The 21,713-nt window shown below is 41.0% G+C and overlaps 1 protein-coding gene across 4 annotated transcripts in view; it reads right to left on the reverse strand.

Annotated features, from left to right (window-relative positions):
- The window catches only part of AVL9 (AVL9 cell migration associated), a 97,500-nt gene that overhangs the window by 27,597 nt on the left and 48,190 nt on the right, over positions 1 to 21,713 (reverse strand). For 2 of the 4 annotated variants that reach the window (XM_067042369.1, XM_067042368.1), the window contains 6 exons: positions 20,380 to 20,514; positions 18,350 to 18,569; positions 15,638 to 15,755; positions 13,337 to 13,390; positions 12,744 to 12,832; positions 9,838 to 10,235 (listed from right to left, as the gene is read on the reverse strand). In XM_067042369.1, the coding sequence (XP_066898470.1) occupies positions 10,120 to 10,235; positions 12,744 to 12,832; positions 13,337 to 13,390; positions 15,638 to 15,755; positions 18,350 to 18,569; positions 20,380 to 20,514 (732 nt within the window). In that variant the 3' untranslated portion in view covers positions 9,838 to 10,119. Of the gene's footprint in view, positions 1 to 683; positions 1,148 to 9,837; positions 10,236 to 12,743; positions 12,833 to 13,336; positions 13,391 to 15,637; positions 15,756 to 18,349; positions 18,570 to 20,375; positions 20,515 to 21,713 lie in introns of those variants that run through there. The other 2 variants (XR_010842162.1, XM_067042367.1) reach the window with 2 other exon arrangements.

Consider the following 21,713-nt stretch of genomic DNA (forward strand, 5'->3'; position numbering starts at 1 on the left):
CGGCACGGGTCTCTTGGGTCTCCCCTTTGCCAAAAAGAGTAACTTCAGCAGATGCTGAAGTGTCCTCTGTGCTCTCCTGGTACCGCCCACAATCACTTTAGAGCCACTCCTCCTTCACAAGCCCCCACCCCACCTCCGCTAGTCTATCCGCTGGGGAAATCAAAGAAAAACAGTTCTCAGGGTGACTGGTTTTTGACTGAGGGCTGGGTCCATAGGAGTTTTGTTCTGGGGCCCATTGTTTGGGGCAAATGGAGTTAAAGTCAGTACAAAGCTAAGAGACTGGGCCCTTGAGGAAAAGGCGGTGATTGCCAGAGTTCAGAGAAACATCACTAGAGCTAATGGCTATGCAAATACAACCCAGAATGAACTTTCTCAAATGCAGCACCCAACCTGCCACTTGCCCTTGGAGAGCCCTTTACGGTTTTCCCCTGCCCTTTTAGATCAAGTCCACCCCCCTCTGCCAGGCTGACAGGGATCTCTTTTTCCAAACCTGGCCTTATCTTACAGCCTCATCTCTTGCCCATCCTCCCTTGCCATTCAGGTTCTAGCCACACCAAAGAACATTCACTACTTCCCAGTCTTTGCCTATGTTGTTCTCCTAGGCCCTGGAGCCCTTTGTATCTAAACCCACCCCATTCCTAAAACCATCACCTTAGCCTTCAGGGGAAGAGACATCTACTCACCCCTGTCAAAAAGGAGCTGGCCACCATGCTGTGCTCAAACACACCGGGCTGACCTTTGACCCAGCCTCTTTACCCTCTATGGTAACCATCCATTCTCCTCCTGCTATGTGGGGGGCATGTAGGGTGGCATGTACTGTGTGTGTACACAGCAGGCACTCAAATACTTGATGGGGAGAAGGTATAGGGTTTAAAATGCAGTGTGAGGGACTTGGGTTAGTTTTGAAAGTGACTTCCCAGGGCGCGTAGCCAAAGATGTGCACATCTTGGATCTCTGGAGGCCAGTGTGAGTCTCTGCTTCAGTGTTAAAAGTCCTTAGGGCTTGTGGCTGCACAGGACAGTTCTGGACCCACCGGTCATTTATGTGATTGCTAGACTTGGAGAACAGCAGTCCTTCAAAGTAAAAAAAATTGGGTTCCTTCCTCTGTCTTCAAAAACTCACGCTGAGGCAAAGTTTTGCACAGGACCTGTAACAAAATGAGAAAAATAGGCACAAATTAAACTCATACAACACAAAGAGGTACTAATTTGATTTAATGGATTCTCCTTTACTCTGACCCTATGCTCTTCCCATATTTTGCTATTAAAATGTCTTTGTAAAAAGTAACAGTGATGAGAGAAAGACAAATATCATATGATATGGTTTATATATGGAATGTAAAAAACTGATACAATGAACTTATTTACAAAACAGAAATAGACTCACAGACATAGAAAACAAACGTGCGGTTACCAAAGGGGAAAGGGGACAGGGGAGGGATAAATGAGGAGTTTAGGATTAAAATATACACACTACTATATATAAAATAGATAACCAACAAGAACTTACTGTATAGCACAGGGAACTCTACTCAATATCTTGTAATAACCTGTAATGGAAAATAATCTAAAAAACAGTGCGTGTATATATATATATATAAAACTGAATCACTTTGCTGTACACCTGGAACTAACACAACATTGTAAATCAACTATATTTCAATAAAAGGTTTTTAAAAACCAATAAATAAATAGAGTCCTTACTTGGCCAAATAAGAAGTGCCAAAACTTTCTAGCCATATTGGGTAGGGGAGGGGGACTGGGAAAGAAATTTCAGGTGAAGAAAGCCCTAAATGTGAAAGGCAAAACTGAAAAACTCCTAGAAGATTATAGAGAATATCCTTATGACCTCGAGGTAAAGTTTCTTAAATAAAACACAAAAAGATATGATTTCCTCTAATCATAAGAGGAAAGATAAATTTGACTACATTAAGAACTCTATGCATCAGACCATAAAGAATGAAGGTAAGTCATAGAATGAGTATTTGCAACACACATAATTGACAAAGAAATAGTATCCAGAAATCTATCTATCTATCTATATCTATCTATCAATAGACTGATGTATACACACATACACACATTCATAAAATTAAAACTCAAGCAAATAAGAAACAGATAACCTAACAGAAAAATGGGTAAAAGACGAATAGGCATTTCACAAAAGTGGAAATCTAAATAGTCGATAAGTAAATTAAAAAGTACTCAATTTTATTTGTACACAAGGAAATGCAAATTAAAACCCACAATGAGATACCATCTTACATCCATCAAATCAGCAGAAATTTAAATTCCTGGTGATACCAAAGCATTGGAGACCATGTGGAACAATGCTGTTCTCATTCCCTGCTGGTGGGAGGGTAAAATGGTTATCATCCCTTTGAAAAACAGGTTGGCATTAACTAAAAAGTTTGAAGAGATACATATTCCCATGACACTGCAGTTTCATTCCCACATTTATACCCTCGAGAAAACATGCACAGGTGCACTGGGAGATGCATACTAGAAGGGTCAGAGCAGCACTGCTCTTCGTATTAGCTTCAAACCAGAAACAGCCAATGCCCACCCATAGCAGACTGGATAAACTGTGGTGTAGTCGTACAGTGGAAGAGCTTATAAAGCAGTGAAAGAGAATGATCTCCTAAAACCAAAATTAAGCAGAAAAAGACAATACGGATGGTGTGATACCGTTTATACAAGTTCAAAAACAAACAAAAAATACCAATGCTGTTTGGGAAACATACACAGGAAGGAGGAGGTCGAATTATAAGAAAATGATTATCTCAAAAATCAGAAAACCAAGAACATCTGGAGAAGGAAGAATTATGATCTGGGAGAGACACAAGGGGTGGGGCACTTTAGGTGTGGGCAATATCCTATTTCTTGCCTGGGTGCTAGTTGTGTGAATGGTTAAGCTTTTCCGTATGTGTATTTCGCACTTAAGTTGCCCGTCCCTTTCTTAAAGTTTTACTGGTTGAAAATCTCCAAGACGGAAGCACCTATTTGCATGGTGCTCAATCAAAGCTGAGTCCAAGTATTTTAGAAAGAACTCAGAGAAGTCCCAGGGGAGACTTTGAGGGGCAAGAGGGGCTGGAGCTGACCTTCAGTTAAGTGTCTATCAGGGGTTCTTAATAACGCTTCTCCAACAACTGGAGGGGTGGGAAAGTGTGACCACAGCAAAGGTATCACTTAGCCAGGGGGCTTGTGGAGGCCACGGTGTCAGGGGGAGAAGTTTGGGATGTTACTGCATGGTGGACCCTGAGTGCGTGATTCAGGAATCTGGATTTAATTCTGTAGACAGTAAGTAGACTTGGAGGATTACCATGCAGCAAAGGGACCATTAAAAATACCCTAATGTCTTAGGGAGATGATTCTGGGTGTGAGGGGTAGGGTGGACTGAAAGTAGAGAAACCGACAAAGGCTCAGGCATAATAGACCAGGAATGATGGAAGTGAAGTTAAAAAGAGATGGAACGAAGACGAGTTACTGAGGAAAAACAGTAGGAACTTAGTGACTGAACAAACTTTTTCAAAAACTTATTTTCTGTTCTTTCCCAGCCCTTCCATTCTAAAGCTAACTCAAGAGAGATTCTGCTTTACAAGGACAAGTGACTGGAACCACATAAGGTCAGAAGAGGACTAAGCAGACACACAGATTTGATGCCGAGAGCCCGCCTGAAGGCTTCAAAATTCCCTGCAGCTACTTGAGTATTGCCAGGGTGGGGGGCCGGAGGGCGGGCAGGGAGGACACAGAGGGTGGAGCCTCTTCAGCAGCAGCAGAGTAGTTTAATGGCGAGCAAGGAGTTTTTAACTCTTCATTATGGAAATTCTCAAACATACATGACACCAGAATAGTCTAGCGAACCCCTGTGTACTCTCTTGGCTTCAACAATGATCAATATTTTATCAGGTGGCTTTCATCATATTTTCCCACCCTCCACATCAATGTGCCCCAGGTGGCAAGCCAGGTCTGGTGAAGGATAAAACACAGAGATTTAGAAACATTTGAATCTTAGGTTTTGTGTTATGCTGGGATGTCAGTGGTTCCAAAACAGGTAATACATGGGATCAAGAGCAAAGAGTACAATCACCTGGCTTTCCTGCCCCAGACACTCCCTGGCCTCTGACTCCACAGCCATACAAAGCGTGTTACCTGTGCTGGATGACTAGACCTTAGCCGCCTCGACTGGAGTTGGCTGTCAGTCACGGAACTGGAAGGTCAGCTGGGGATCTGTCGATTGTGAACTTGGACAGATCAGTCCTGCTGCAGAGCGGTTCCCCAAGCCTGTGATGACCACAGGAGGAGATGAGCCCTTCACAAAGTGTGCTTCCTTGGAAGAGACTGGCTCTATAATCATGCTCCTTCCAGATGTTGCCAGGTTTGATCATTGCAACTCCCATCCTATCCGAATGAAGAGCAGGCAGCTCTGACCTGGGAGACAATGGGGGACCATCCCCTCACCACGGCAGAGCCTGAAGCGCAGCTGGAACAGGTCCTCGGAAAAGGGAGACGTTGGCGGTGTCGAGCTCTACGGCCCGAGTCACCTTGTCAGCTCCAGGCAGCAACAGTCCACGTTGTAAGAACACTAGTACCTTAAATTGAACCCTGTACTCAAGGCAGCGCACATTCCTGGGAGCAAAGAAATTTGTCTCCTTCTTCTGTGAAGCTGTTTTGCAAAACAGCTCTAAGGAAACCATGGTACATGGAAATACATATGTGAAAATGTACTAGGAGTCCTCAGTGGAAATGTCAAGGTTATTTTGAAGCTCACCAGTACGGATGGAAAAATGGGTTGCTTGGGACAATATCCTAGTCCCCTGGGGATTTCTGTCCGTGAGCATGTGACAAGATGTTACTGCATGACCAAACTCCGTTTGGTTGTACTTTGTGCAGCCTCAGGCACTAAACATTCTTGCTGTGAGGGTCACCACCTCACAAACTGAAGCACCACAAGTATTTTCAAAATAAGAGAGTAAAAAAAAAAACGAGCAATGAGTCCTTTAGTTCCGCTGGTTTCCTAATAAACGAAGCTGGCCCTTCTGTCCAACTGTGAAGCAGGCCAGAAACCACACTGACAACATGAAGGGTACTTCTAGAAAAACAGGCCAAGTCCACTGTATGCAGGAGAAACAGGATAATTTTATTCTCATTTTTCCTTAAAATAAAGATACAGTAGAAGTTTTACAATTCAGTATGATTGGACGTGATTTATAATTTTAACATTTTTTTTAAAAACAAATGACAACAGAAACAAAAGACTAGTACAAATTATAAAACTACTAGAGCAAAGAGAAACTACCTTTCTGATCAAAACATGTACCACAGCTCTAAACTTCCTAAGAAAACTTTCTAAGATTTCTAAGCTAAACTTTCTTAGAACGGGGTTTGTGGAAAACCTTTAATCTCAAGTATTTAAACTATTCCTGTACCTACTAAATGCTTTCACCAACTTGTTAATCATACGCTTCCTAAATTTAGGAACCAGTGATCAAGTGGCCTGAAACAAGTCTTGATCCTATATTTCCAGCTATAAATTATTAATATTTCAAGAAAACAATATATTTTCTAAGCACATAAGTTTTCTAAAAACTTCAATTACCTTTTCTGGCTCAATACCTGACTGAAATGTTCAAATATTCATATTGCACACAAAAAAATTTGAGCAGCATACTATATGAGTATGAGAAGCTGATGAAAAATAAGATTGAGGAAAATCCCTAAGTTGTGTCCCATTTAACATGATTTAAATATATAGTTTCTATATCTTTAATTAATATAAGTAAAAAGGTAATCTTTAGAACAGCACAGAGATACAAATGCATTAGCGTTTTACAAAATATATTCAACCCCCTTATACGTGCAACAATCTTTTAGTTTTGGAGCTGCCATACAAGGGAGCTAGTTTCTTCTCCTTCATATGAAAGCAGGAAGTCATGTGTACAAAGTTATTTATATGAGAAGAATAAAGATCCACATTCCTTTTCTTTGTCCTTGACAAATATTTATGGAATGTTGGAAATGATGGAAAAAACAATTCCAATGTTATGAAGTCCAAAGACTTGGAATGAAAAAACTCGTAGTGGCACACTGAGCTACACGGCATGACAATCATCTTCTAGAACTAGGGCTGCGTTCTCTGTCGTGTTTAGAGGCTACCACAGAACTGGGTGGAAAGGCCATGAATGCTGTGCCACCTCTTGTCAAACAATCAGAGCATGCAAATGTCAATGCCATCTCAAGAGTCCCAACCAACTCCCTGATAAAATAACAGGCAACACTTACTGTTAGGCTACCAGCCTAACAGGCTACTTTCCCAAACTGCTGAAGCAGATAAAAGTTCAAGGGGTTCAGGGTAAGTCCACTGGCCCCTCACAGGGCTGGGTGCTCCTAAACTCATCACCAGGCCTCAGGGAAAGGACCACTGGTTCTTAACTTCCACAAAACAAAAACTGCCTGCCAGGGAGATAAAGTTAAAGCCTCATTTTAAAACTTGTAACTAGCAGATGAAAAATTTAAGTTCTTCATAAAAGAATTCGTACAACCTTTAGCATATTAAATACTGCTCTCGGGCTTCCTTGGTGGCACAGTGCTTAAGAATCTGCCTGCCAATGCAGGGGACATGGGTTTGAGCCCTGGTCCGGGAAGATCCCACATGCCGCAGAGCAACTAAGCCCGTGCGCCACAACTACTGAGCCTGAGCTCTAGAGCCTGCGAGCCACAACTACTGAGCCCACATGCCACAACTACTGAAGCCCGTGCTCCGCAACAAGAGAAGCCATCACAATGAGAAGCCCGTGCACCGCAATGAAGAGTAGCCCCCGCTCGCCGCAACTAGAGAAAGCCTGCGCGCAGCTACGAAGACCCAACACAACCAAAAATAAATAAATTTATACCAAAAGAAAAAAAAAATACTGCTCTCAAAGTATTTTCATTCAGATTTTAAAGGACCTTGTCTCTCGGCTTTGCAACTTCTCACCTCTCCCTTCCTAATTTGTTTTCTCCTTGCCTTTCTAAGTAAATTATTCTAAAAACAACAACAAAAAAAGACAATGCTTAATATGGGACTTGGAAAGCAAGATAAGGTTGAGGAAATCACGTCATATGCTCTGGTTTGCTGCCCAAAGATATAGCTGCTGTGTTTCTTGAAGCAAAAAGTAGAAGAGAATTGTTATTTTAGGGTCTGAGGGCTAGTAAATCACTAACGGATTTGGGGATAGACTATTCATACTGGTTATGTGAGCCAAATGCAGATGCAAAATAACCCTAAGCCATACTGTGACAGGCAACTTTTCCTATTCACTTAACTCAGGACACTTGGGCCAGCTTTAACCCTCTTTCCTTTACCTATGTCATCGTCATTACAGTGCCTAGTAGGAATTAAAGCACACCAGGGACTTTTTCCAAACACTCCTTTTAAGTCACCTGGACAGCAGCGAGGTCTCCACCAAGCTATGGATGCAGACTGCGTTGCCTGGCACACTCTGAAAAGGCCTGGCTGACCCTGGCTCCCTCGGGCCTACGTAAACGCACTCAGTTCTCAGACAAAAACACTGTGGCCAAGCAAAGCACACACCTTTTCCAGTGATTTGTCTGAAGACAACCACACCAGTGTTGTCTCCTATTGCCCACAGAGCCAGTGGCTGGAGGAGGCTACTGCTTCCAGGCTGGATGCTGGGCTGGAGCCCGGAGCCCAAACTTGAAGCACGTAGGCTCCCGGGACCAGGGGCCAGGCTTCCTGCCTGCAACTGTGCTGGCTGCCCCAGGGCCCCCCAGCAACAATGAAATAGCCTGCACTCCCTGAAGACGCCCATACCTTCTAGAACCTGAAGGAAATAGAGTTATGGTCTTTTGACCGTTTCTATGACAAAAGTCCTATCTTCTGAAATACTCACTTTATGTTGAAAGCCAGTTAAATGACCACTGTAAATAAGAGTTGAACTCTTAACCAGAAACATGAATAGAAAGTTCCATTAAGGTGTATATAAAATAGGGAGTGATACTAAAGCAAAGTTAAATTTTATGTAACTTGTTTTATTTCAGTGGGATTCCCAAGTGGACTGGACTTCTTTGAATAGTGAGAGATGAGAATTCACCCCAATCATACAAGCCATACAAACGAAAGGAGGAACCAGCAGCGTGCTGGCTGACCCCTCATAGCACTCTTAGCACCGTGAACAGCCTGGCAGTCGAGAGTAGCAAATGCACACCGATACACTATCACACTCTACCCAACAACTCGGCCTCACGAAACAATAAGATGTTAGTCTCAGTGCAACTTTCAAGTACCTTTTAAAGTTTTGTTTGGTACTACTTTCTTCTCTTCAAATAGTATTTCCTGAGAAAGCAAACTTTCCTAGCAGAAGTGGAATTAATAGAGTTCTCACAATAAGCCCTTTACCTTGAGTTATTATACTCAAAGGGAAGTACGCTTTTAGGTGTGCAGGACTTGTGTTAAAACACAAATTGGAAAATTTAGGGATATTTAGATTATGTCCCTGTTTCATTTCACATGCCCCAGTAGTGCTTCTTACACAAACATTTCTTAAAGGATAAATCAAATATAATCAAGCGTCCTCCCTAATTAGGTCCCCAATTTTCTCAATACTCTATATCAAATGTAGATTATACTCATGATGTATTTTCCAAGTATCCTTTGATACCGAAAAAGCAGTCTGTTGCTTGTAAGTACTCCCTGAGAACACCCAGCCAAAGTCCCCTTGAAAAGCAAATGAGAGCTGAGCCTGGCAGCCACATGAGGTCTAGTTGTGTAAAAGTCTTCAGTAGTGAGGAGCACACCTGTGTCTAAAATGAACCCAGGTGTCCTTCATGAAACACGACTGATGTCATGGCCGTAGTTTTCTTCTCTTGCTTTTCTAAATGTGAGCCAAGATGAGATTTCTATTTAATATTTACAGATCGTCTTGCTTTTCTTTCATAAATACTTTTGGAAGGGGGTAGAGATTGATTACATGAGGATTTTCTATCAGGGAAGTAGGAAGGCCAAGGGCCCTGAAAAGCTTTATGAAGATTAAGACTAAGAAAAAAACCTGTTAAGTCTGCAAACACCCAATGGAAAACTGTTCAAAAGAAGAAATAGAAGGCACAAACTCTGGGTTAAAAAATGCATGTAAAGATTGCAACATTACTACAATCAACAGAACTAACACCTAGATCGTTAAAAAGTCTTGCCCTAAATACACACTCAGTTAAACTGCTTGAACACCGCTATAACCGTCACCATGCTGTTTCTTTGCACATCTACTTGAACAATTAGGAAAAGGAAAGCACCTTGACACCTCAAATCAAGTGCTTAGGATTGGGAAAGAATAAATTAAAAGCACAAGAGGGGTGGGATAGGGAGGGTGGGAGGGAGGGAGACGCAAGAGGGAAGAGATATGGGAACATATGTATAACTGATTCACTTTGTTGTAAAGCAGAAACTAACACACCATTGTAAAGCAATTATACTCCAATAATAAAAAAAAAATAAAATAAAAGCACAAAACAAAACTCCATCCTCAGAACTACCACCTCTGACTTCCACGGTTTCTAGGAGGAAGTGAAGTGATAATGTGTTTTGTGGGTAGAAAACCAACAAACAAAAAATCCTCATATAACTCAGCAAGATAATAATGAAGGGCTGGATTATATGGCCCCTTACTGCTGAATGTAAGCACATTTTAGGGCCCACTTTAGAGAAATTAAAATAGTAATATAACTTAATCTTAGCACATATAAATATCTATCTGGATATTCAAACAGCAACAACAGAACAAAATTTACACCAAGGAAAAACTTTTCTAAAGTAAACAAATGTATAATATCAGAACTCAAAATTCATTAGAATGTTCACTGTGTTTTAATCAGGCTCAGACTGAAATAAAAGTAGTCAATTTAAACCCCAACCTGGGAAGCCGTCCCTGCTACGGTTCTGGTTTCGTCTTTTCAGCATCTCGTGACATTCATTTACACAGAGGGCAACCGTCCATGTAAACAGTCTGACCTATAGGTCCCTGCTGTGGACCTGTGGTCGATGAGGAGGACAGTCTGGGAGCAGCAGGCAGACAGGGGACGCTTAAACCTAAGAAAGCAACAGCAGCTTCTGGGTGGCTTGCTCTGCTCAGGATTTCCCGTCAGGCAGCTCAGTGAGACTCTGTGGAGTCGAACTGGTGAAAGTAGAAAGCCATGAAGACATGGCTGTCTTTGCACTGGAAAAAGCTCCTCCAACTGACTGGCCTGAATGGAAAGAAGGGGAAAAACAAATGGAAAAATGTCTTCACTTTTGTTAAGAGACACTGAAAAACCAATGTTAATAAATGTTAATTAACTGCAACCAATATGTTAATAGTTAGTAAAATGACATTTACACTTCTAGTTTCAAAATAACCCCTTACCATGGGAACGTCTAAGAGGAACCTGGATAATGCCAGGGTGTAAGACCCTGCTCTCCTAAGTATTTTGAAAATCTTGAGCAAACTATTTCCTTAATACCCACTGTGCCAGGCCAGTGGTTCTCAGCACTGGCTGTGCAGCAGAATGACTTGGAGAGCTGAAAAAGTCCTATGAACTCTCTGTACCCTAAATCCAAGTTGATAACTAAAAACCACCTGCAGGCAAGAGTTGTTAGGCTGCTAAGGGAAATCTGTTTTTGTCATCTAAAATGATGCTGCATCAAATGAAGACACGCAGAGCTCTATCTGCCTGAGGTCTCTTTTGTTTTTAAAAGCGTTATCTTGCGTTAAAGTGAAATTATTTAAGCTGAATCATACACACTCACTATTCTTGAAGAAGGGAGTGTGGAAGAAGAGAATAGGCCTTAGAATTTAAATATCAGCAGCATCACTAAAAATTAACAACTGACATCATATAACTATGATGAAGTAGACAGAATTTTCCTACTTTTCCATAGTGATGGGGCTACGTGCCTTGTGTTTCTCTTCTAAGACGAGTGTGTGGAGTAGTTCTCTCACCCTGTCTATCTCTGGATATACAGGACGTTAGAGCTACGAGGACGCCTGCACAGAGATCACTTAGTTCTGGGGCTTTTGAGTTGTGTTCAGTAAGGGTTAGCCAAGCTCTCTCAGGAGCCAAGAAAGGAGACGGGTCCTATTTTCAATACGGATATGACAACGCAAATGTAGCCAAATGTAAATAATCAGTGAATCTGAGATAACTGGGAGTTCCTTGTACACTGTTGCACAATTTAAGTTTGAAATAATATTTTAAAAAGTTAAAAATATAGAAAAGAGGGAACAAGAAGTTTCTTTAGAAAGGATATGGAATAATCTTCAAAATATTTTAAGTGGAAAAAGGTACAGAAGGGTGTATACAACAGCATGCTACCATTTGTCTGGCTTTGGTATCAGGGTAATACTGGGATCAGTAAATGAGCTGGGGAGTTATTACCTCAACCACTGCTTTCTGAAAGAGTTTGTGTAACAGTAGCATTATTCCTTAAATGTTTGATAAAATTCATAAGTGAAGCCATCTGTGCTTAGATTATATTTAAGACCGTGTGGCAAGCTTTTAAATTTTAATTCAACTTATTTAATAGATATAGGGCTATTCAGATTTTCTATTTCTTTACTGCATTGGTTATGGCGATTTGAGTCTTTCAAGGAAATTGTAGATTTTACCTAAGTTGTTGAAAAATTGGCATAAAATTATTCACAATATTCTTATTATCCTTTTAATTTCTGTAAGATCTATAGTGGTGTCCCCTCTTTCATGCCCAATACTGGTAATTTGTATCTTCTTTTTCTCTTTATTAGTCTAAAAGGTTTCACTAATGTTGATTTTTTCATAAAAACAACTGTTGGGGGCTTCCCTGGTGGCGCAGTGGTTGAGAGTCTGCCTGCCGATGCAGGGGACACGGGTTCGTGCCCCGGTCTGGGAAGATCCCACATGCCGAGGAACAGCTGGGCCCGTGAGCCATGGCCGCTGAGCCTGCGCGTCCGGAGCCTGTGCTCCGCAACGGGAGAGGCCACAACAGTGAGAGGCCCGTGTACCGCAAAAACAAACAAACAAACAAACAAAAACGAAAAAACAAAAACAAAAACCCACAACTGTTGGTTTCACTGTTCTTTATTGTGTGATACTACCTTAAAAGACGGCAGCTCCTAATGCCTACTTTATTATTATGGCTCTCTGTTATTTATAAAGAACTGTGGGCTGGGACTTCCCTGGTGGCACAGTGGTTGGGACACCACCTGCTAATGCAGGGGACATGGGTTCCAGCCCTGGTCTGGGGAAGATCCCACATGCCGTGGAGCAACTAGGCCCGTGAGCCACAACTACTGAAGCCCGTGCACCTAGAGCCCGTGCTCCGCAACAAGAGGGCACCGCAATGAGAAGCCCGCGCACCGCAACGAAGAGTAGCCCCTGCTGGCCGCAACTAGAGAAAGCCCGCGTGCAGCCAAAAATAAATAAATTTAAAAAAAAAACAAAAAACAACTGTGGGCAGCTCAGGGAATGGAGGGAAAAGTCCAGAGAAGCTTGAATCCTGGTAACAGAACAGATAGGACAAAATTTGCTAAACTTGGTTTGACATTATCTAGTGCCACAAGAATTGTTTTAATGAATAAGGCCAAAATTTAAAACAAAAACCTCTGATGGTATTTGACCATCTTGCATTATTATGTGATACACAGATCTCTACAACTTTATGTTTTTATCAATGACATATTGAGGATAGAGAAGAGATGTGTTATGATTCCAATCTGTTCTTGCCTAAGACATCCTTACCAACAGCTTTTCCTGTTTGCACAACATTCCGACTCGTTGTGACCATGACGTTTCCAAGTTTTTTGCCACGTTCACTGTTTTGAACAGAACTGAGTAAAGGAGAGAAATGTTAAGTACAATTTAAAAAAAATCTCTCAGGTATACTTTCACCACTCCATAAACCATCCCCCAAATCAGTACTGAGAAAAGAAGCTAAATAATTCATTATTTGTTATGCATCAATTAATTTACTAACATTTTAAGCATGTGAATTTTCAGAAAACACTAAAAGAATATATGTAGATGAGCCAAAAAGTGGTAAGGGCATAAGGATGTATGCTTAGCTCTCACACTACAGTCACAATATGCTAAAGTAACTTCACCAGAATAAAAATGGCAAATCCGGCTATTAGTTCACACCATTCTCCATGAAACAGCAGTGTTTTCACTTTGAAACATACACACTGCTGAGCTAGAGAATGTTATGCACATATTTGGTTACTATTTGAAGCACAAGTCTGTGAAGTGGAGAAAAACAATTCCCAATTAGCAATGAAACACATGGCATAAATTCAGACATAAGACTGTTCCTAGTATTTTCCCTAAATACTCACTGTGAGAATCTTAACTTCATGTCTGACACTGAATACTGGCCTTGGAAAGGATGGCTGTAAAACAAAGTTTGAGTTTAGACTATGAGTATTTCACCAATAAAGCTGCAACACAGTTATCACATGGAAGAATCAGGAAACCTCGCAGGGGTGACTCAGCTGGGTGGCAGTGCTCCAAATGCAATATAGGAAACAGGGCTTTGATCACAGCTCTCCACCTACAGTTATGTAAGTCCCTCTGAGCTTATGTCTTTGCTTGTAAAATAGGTGTGCTTTTTTTCTTGGGTGGGGATGGTTTGTGTTAGTGTTGCCCGAATGTTCTGATTTACCTGGTCTGGGATGGGGCCCAAGCACCGACATTTTAAAATCAGGCAACCCGATCAACTTTACACTATAAAACAAGGCATCAATAAACATTCAAATTCTTATCTCATACACAGGGGTCTCTCTGTCAATGTCTAACAAAGAAAGTGACCCTAGTGAAATTTGTAGCCACTTATTGAAATATCAAAATGCTATTTATGGCTTTTCAAATGACAACAAATTGATATATTGGCCATATTAAGCATACGTTAACAACCCGTTTTTCTGGATTTCTGAATCACTAGTTGGAAAGAATTGAGAGATTAGTTCATCATTCTCTATTCCTGCAAATGCTGTGCTTAAAGGATGAAACATGTCTGCTGTTTTTAAGGGAAGTCAGAGGACTACCTTCTCCAACCTTTAGGAGTTGAAGAAAGGGTTTCATAGATCTCAAACCTTACATTTAGTTTTGAATATTTCTAAATTATAACCCCTGGTGACAGCTGAAGACTATCATTTCTTGTTTTGAATTTGGTGAAAATATTGAAAAGCTACTGATAGTCATATCTGCATAATTCCCTACCTTTTTTTTTTCTGGTCCTTTTCTTCAGCTCTCTCCTCAATCTAAGTAACTGCAATTTATTTACATATTTTTAAAAGTATTGCTTTTACATTCCTTTAAAACACATTCCAGCTAATCCTCATATGGACCTGCAACACAATCTGTCGAGCTGCTTCAAGTTAAAGGCACTACAGCAGATGCAGGGGCTGAGTAAAGATCTGACCAGGCTAAAGGTCAGAGTACCAGGGAGGAGACCAAACTATGAACGGTCACTCCCCCAGCACTACCAGGCAAACAAACTCACATCTGTTTCTCCTCATTACTCTTTAGAACACAGACCTTGTGGTTATTGAGGGAGAAAACTCTGAACTCTTAGTCCTTTCATTTAATACCATTAAAATGCTTCTGCGTTTTACCACACCCAAATGGCAAAATAGGTTTCTGTTACAGCCCAGTACGAGGATTAAATTCCCCAAAATTCGTCCTGAACCTAGTCATTGTCCTTGATAGGTACAAAGTATTGGCAGACATGTTCTCCCAAACCCTGCTTCCTTACAGATGCTTCTGCAAGTTACTATGACATAATTCCTGGTTTTTGTGTTTGTAGCACCATTTAAGTGACATCCCAGTTGAGCTAAGTTTACCATAGTTCCCAAATAATATGGTAATCAGTACTAAGTTGATTTTTGTCAGCTTCTCACCGAGAAGTTTAAAATACAAATGAAAACAAACATTCAGCGTATACTTGTATTGTAAATAAAAAATTATATTTTTTAATTTAGAAAAGAAGTTCCCAAGATGTACACATTATATTAATTGATCTCCTTAGATGCTACTCTGCCATTCACATAGTATTATTTCTTAATGGCCCCACTCCCCAGCATGTTTAAATGTCTTTTACGTGGGATAAAGTCTTTGCCCAGCAGTCGACACTGTGACAAGTATTAAATTTTGTTGGATCTTAGAATCTGATGTGGAAACTGCATCAGATTCGACTGCAAATCTAGGAGTTCAAATATTAACTTTAGTTCTTCACACTTTATATTTTAAAATAACCTCTCAGTTTTAACCAGTGCTATTTCCCTCAAGGCTTCTGTCTTGCTTGACCATTCTGCTGAGGCACAGATCCAGGGAAAAGGGAGGGAAGAACCATAAGGTAGGAGCATCCTCACAGGCCAGGACTTCGTCTCCAAATCACGCTGGAAGCTGGGAGAAATGTTAGTGCTTCCAAAATGCCTTGTGCTTTGTGGGTAAGAAGTGTGAACAGGGAAGCAGTTTTCAGCTGCTTCTCTGTACTTGGGAGCCTTTTTATAAAAATCTACTCAGGGAGATTCTTGAAGGTATTCACAATATCATCAGAGTTAAGATATGATTTTCTTTATGTTGGGGCACACTTAGTAAGTGAACCACCTCTATCAACCTTCAGAGGATGTGCTTACTTCGGATTTATTTCTGCAAGTGCTGGATGCTTGTTGCTGTTCCAGACCCTGTAGTTGTGAGTGTTCTTCCATGCTGTAACAAAGGTCGTCCCATAGTCTGATAAGATCTTTTCATTATCTGTCAAGTAAATATTTGAAAGTTGAGCTGGACTGTAGCCAGTCAGGGATGTAAAGAATAATAACCTAAACCAGTAAAGAAATGGCTTTAGCCTCCCTGTCCCCCTGCTTTCTTGGGGAGACAGCCCACCAGATGTCAGAAATCTTGGGTCTAATTCCAGAAATCCTGTTAAGAAGCGATGTGGCCTTTGGTAAGTCACTTACTCACTTAGAATTTCATTTTTCTTACTAGAAGATAAGGGGGTTGAGCCAAATATTTTCTAAGGTTCCTTAAAACTCCAAAATACTTCCAAGTTCTCCTTACCAAGGTAAGGAGGCACAGTATTATTTATTAAAATCTATAGGCTGGGGCTTCCCTGGTGGCGCAGTGGTTGAGAGTCCGCCTGCCGATGCAGGGGACACGGGTTCGTGCCCCGGTCCGGGAGGATCCCACGTGCCGCAGAGCGGCTGGGCCCGTGAGCCGTGGCCGCTGAGCCTGCGCGTCCGGAGCCTGTGCTCCGCAACGGGAGAGGCCATAACAGTGAGAGGCCCGCGTACCGAAAAAAAATTAAAATAAATAAATAAATAAATAAATAAAATAAAATCTATAGGCTGAACAGTGGGTTAAACATACTGATGTATACACATGGAACAGGCAATTAGGATATCTTTTCCTCTTTTCACAAATGCCATTCTTCTAAGAAAGGCAATTAGAAAGAATACATTAATTGGTTCTTTTTAGACACTATTTACTTTTCTTTGCCTCACTATTCAGTGAAACTTACTCTTGAGTTTCCATGCATTTCACAGTCAAAATAACTTACAATAACAAGGGGATTTTCATATATTTAATGCTTAAAACTTTTTGGCTTTATCACTATCGAGGCAAAGCTTCAATACGGAGCATTTCTTCTACTTGGAGGAATAGAAAAAGTTTCAAGAACTGATTCAAATGGCTATTGCTTCATATGTTAACTTCAAGTTGCTTGCTTTGAGGGTGAAACATGTGACTTTTTTGGCTGGGAGAGGAAGAGAAGGACATAACACGGTTCTGTATGCAGCTTAAGAAAGTTCTTTTAAGAACATACTCCTCAAACAGCTCATTGGACTGAATTTCCTTTAAGAGCTTGGGCCTGAGCCACACTTCTTGGCCTGAAATCCCAGCTTAGCCTCTTACCAGGTGGAAGAGCAAACTATTTAACCTCTCTATGCCTCACCTTCTCTTCTGTAAAATGAGGATGACACAGTATCTACCTCTAGAATTGTTGCGAGGATGAAATGAGTTAGCAGATGTTAAGTGCTCAAAAAAGGGGGTGGGGTGCTGCACATGTTAAACATTCCCCCCAAAAGTTAGCTACTATGTACTACTCAGTGCTCACAGCTACCCAGCTACCGGGGCAAATTTTTGTGTGTGTGTGTGTTTGTGCTAGGCGGGCCTCTCACTGTTGTGGCCTCTCCCGTTGCGGAGCACAGGCTCCGGACGCGCAGGCCCAGCGGCCATGGCTCATGGGCCCAGCCGCTCCGCGGCACGTGGGATCTTCCCGGACTGGGGCACGAACCCGTGTCCCCTGCATCAGCAGGCGGGTTCTCAACCACTGCGCCACAGGGAAGCCCCAGGGCAAATATTTTTAAGAAGTAAATTAATTACTCAGGAAGCTACATGGCTGATGGAGACTTGGGTTTTCTTACTAGATAAACTGAATGATTCTGGGTTAGAGGTTTTAATTTTGGGGTCTCAGCCGCTACAACTATAGAGGAGGCAGACATTAAAAAAAAAAATCCCATTAGCAAATAAGGAGTTGCTCCGTTAGCTTTCCTAATGAATGAAGAACATGCCTGAAGCCTGGGTTTAAAACTATATATATTATGTGAAGAAATAACCTGGGAGGTGGCAGTGGTGAGCTTGACTTAAAAATCTACTAACACAACAACGTGAAGGTACTTAATGTCACTGTGGAACAATACACTCAAAAATGGTTACGATGGTAAATTTTAGGTTATGTGGATTCCACTACATTTTTTTAAAAAGCAACTGCGAAATAGGTGGATAATTGAAAAGAAGGAAAAACAAAAGCTCTATACTCTTTTAACACCACCACCACCAAAGCTACTGAATATATGTTAAGTGTCCAGGGGGGTAGGTGTCCATGGTGTGAGAATTTGAAGGTCTAATCACTCAGAATGTGATTTTCAATGATTTCTGTTTTATATTTCTCTTTTCACCCATTATATATCTTAAGCAGTGTTTATAAATAGCACTCAAATACTGATATATCCTTCCATATGGTGGAATACTAAGGGGTAATGTAAAAAGTGATGAAGATCTGCATTTACTCTCTTGATAATATGTTTGTTTCTATTATAAATAAAAACTAAGTTATAAAATACATGAAAAACGGGATCCATGCTTGTAAAAGGACTACCACAAATACCACAAAACTAAAATCCAAAACACAGGCTTAGAAAAAGGTCTAGAAGGATATAAAGTACTCAAAATGCAAAGAGTAGTTATGTCTGTACAAGGGAGTGACAGGTAATTTTTCATAAACTTGTTTCTTATGCAATTCAAAACATTGTAAGAGTTATAAAATGAGAACGAGGCTGTGAGCTCCTTACCTAACTGCAGTGTGGCGGCCAGCAGTGCATGGATGTAGACTGCAAACTGGGCTCGAATCCATTCGTCACCTCCCTCCCAGCCCGTGCCATCCAGGAAGACATCATCCCGGTTCTCGGTCACATGCCTCACTAGGTAATCTGCGAACCTTAGGTCTGCAGTGGTTGGGTTAAGCAGCTTCCTAAGTTCTGGATCATGGATCTGGATCAGAGCTTCTTCTACCTAGAGGGTACCCAGGTATAAGTCAGAGTCTGGGCATTCACGCAGATATCCATGCCACACTTTAAAGAGTAACTACTGGGAAGTTGGAGCTGGAAATAAAAAATATGAATAACAGCATTCTCAAAAGGTGAGCCTAAGAAAGAGACAGGTTTTTTACACTGAAGTATTTTTTTTTTCTTTCACTATTTAAAAAATGCTCATATTCTGTTCTTAGAAAATATATGCATAAATATTTAATCTTGAATTACAAAAGTAATTCATGTTGACTAAAGATTTCGGAAAACATAGAAATGTATAGTTAAAATCACCTTTATCATACAGAAATGAATACAATTAAATATAATTCCTAAAAATTTTTCCTTTGATTGCAGATACTTTGGAATATTTTTATTATGTAATACTTGATACAGAAAGAAATATATGTAACTTACAGGTTAGTTTTAAAGTATAATAATAAAACAAATACCCAAGAACTTGCCAACCAACTTCAGAGCTAGAATGTAACCAATAATGTTGAGAAAACTCTGTGGTCCCCACATCTGTATCCTCCTGCCTTGGAAAGTATATGTATTTTTCTCCCTCAAAATAGGGATACATATACCTTTGAATCCCAGATCTTTCATTTATTGCATTATAAACGTTTTCCCAGGAAGCACATTCTGGTACTTTCTGTTAGAAACTACAAAAACCTTAGGGTGGCCGAAATCACCCCCACGCATTTGTAAAAATTACTTTACTTGTAAAAGTGAACAAATTATTTAAATTTCTTATATATTAATAAGATGTCAAATATTTATCTCTAGTTCCTTCCTCTTGATATCGGGGCATATTAAACAAGCTAGAAGTATTTAAAATATTCATACAATAAACACATTTTAATTGTGAGACTGTAGTAGGACCAGATTGCCTAGGTTGGAATCCTGGCTCATCCAGTTAGTAGCTGTCTGATCTCTCTGTTCCTTAGCTTCTGCAGGTGTAATACAGACAGTAACAATGCCTATTTCAAGGGTTGTTATGAAAACCAGACCAGTTCATATACCTGGTGCTTAGGATGCCTGGCAAAGGAAGCAATCATTACCATGATTAGTATTATTACTATGCCCCAAGTTCCAATTAAGAAAGAAGGAATCAGAAAGAGAAAAACAAACACCGTATGCTAACACATATATATGGAATCTAAAGAAGAAAAAAAAAGATTCTGAAGAACCTAGGGGAAGGATAGGAATAAAGACACAGACGTAGAGAATGGACTTGAGGACATGGGGAGGGGGAAGGGTAAGCTGGGATGAAGTGAAAGAGTGGCATGGACTTATATACACTACCAAATGTAAAATAGATATAGCTAGTGGGAAGCAGTTGCGTAGCACAGGGAGATAAGCTCGGTGCTTTGTGACCACATAGAGGGGTGGGATAGGGCAGGTGGGAGGGAGGGAGACGCAAGAGGGAGGAAAAATGGGAATATATGTATATATATAGCTGATTCACTTTGCTATACAGCAGAAACTAACACATCATTGTGGAGCAATTATACTCCAATAAAGATGTGAAAGAAAAGAAAAACAGGGCTTCCCTGGTGGCACAGTGGTTGAGAGTCCACCTGCCAATGCAGGGGACACGGGTTCGTGCCCCAGTCCAGGAAGATCCCACATGCCGCAGAGCGGCTGGGCCCGTGAGCCACGGCCGCTGAGCCTGTGCTCCACAACGGGAGAAGCCACAGCAGTGAGAGGCCCGTGTACCACCAAAAAAAAAAAAAAAAGAAGGAAGAAAACAGACCAGCAGTGTCAAGGACCCACACTCATATGTAACCTACTTCCACAATGGCATCACTGAGGTGTTTCTGTTGTCGAAAAAGGATGTTAGTAGCTCCAGCAACAAATCCTCGAATGGTGACATCAGAGAGAAGATGATGCTGCTGCAATGCCATATAAGGCAAACACAGATATCCCTATGAATTACAAGAGTAATAGAAAATATTAGAAAAGTAATGGAACGGCCACATCTCTCCTCAAGCCTAGAGAGCTAATAGTAGAAAAAGAAAACTCCCCATCTTTCCCCAACCCCACACCATTCCTAACACAGCTGATCTTTGACTCAATACAATAATATTCCAATAATAACAACCATAGGTCCTGACTGTATTAAGGCCAGTTAATTGCTAAGCTTCCCCATGAATGGTCAACCTTGGCAAAGTGGTCTACCATGAAGGTTGTCTTACTTGACCACTTTGTTCCTCAGTTCAACTTAAAAGCCTCCACTGTTAACTAACAAACCGAATTTTTTTTCATTTAGGAAATGAAGTATTAAGCCCATTAAAAAGTATGTTGTTTAGTAGAAAGCTGTTTGTTCTTCCAGTAAAATTTTTAAAAATTTATTTATTTATTTATTTATTTATGGCTGTGTTGGGTCTTCGTTTCTGTGCGAGAGCTTTGTCTAGTTGTGGCAAGCGGGGGCCACTCTTCGTCGCGGTGGGCGGGCCTCTCACTATCACGCGGCCTCGCGTTGCGGAGCACAGGCTCCAGACACGCAGGCTCAGTAATTGTGGTTCACGGGCCCAGTTGCTCCGCAGCATGTGGGATCTTCCCAGACCAGGGCTGGAACCCATGTCCCCTACATTGGCAAGCGGATTCTCAACCACTGCGCCACCAGGGAGGCCCCCCAGTAAAATTTTAAAACACATGCATTTGCACATAACCAGCAAAGTACTATTATAAGAATAGCAAACACTGCATAGCGATTATTTTACTGTCCTATTGTTTAAAATATATGTCTAGACACCTGATTTTAGTCTTCTTCACAGTGTCTTCCTCTGCTCTCTAAAACGCCAATAGAAGCAGCAAAAATAAATCTATGTCTATGCATTAGACATATTCAGTATACAGTGCTTCTCAACCCACACCCTCTTGTGACTAAAGGTGGAAAGGACCCCTGGTCCTTTGGCCAAATCACTCAAACAGCTGGTACAAGGCTCACAGGTCATGCTTTACTTTGTGTGCTATGTATTAAAAACAACAGGCTCCCCATTCCCCAACTACCTGTTTCTAAACATAAATACTACAATATTGAATGCTCTTTCAAACTTGATACGGACCCCAGAATACCTTACTCCCCCAACTAGGCCTGAGAATCCTTCTTGATAAAGGCACT

The sequence above is a fragment of the Kogia breviceps genome, chromosome 9, assembly GCF_026419965.1.
Source record: "Kogia breviceps isolate mKogBre1 chromosome 9, mKogBre1 haplotype 1, whole genome shotgun sequence".
NCBI lineage: Eukaryota > Metazoa > Chordata > Mammalia > Artiodactyla > Physeteridae > Kogia > Kogia breviceps.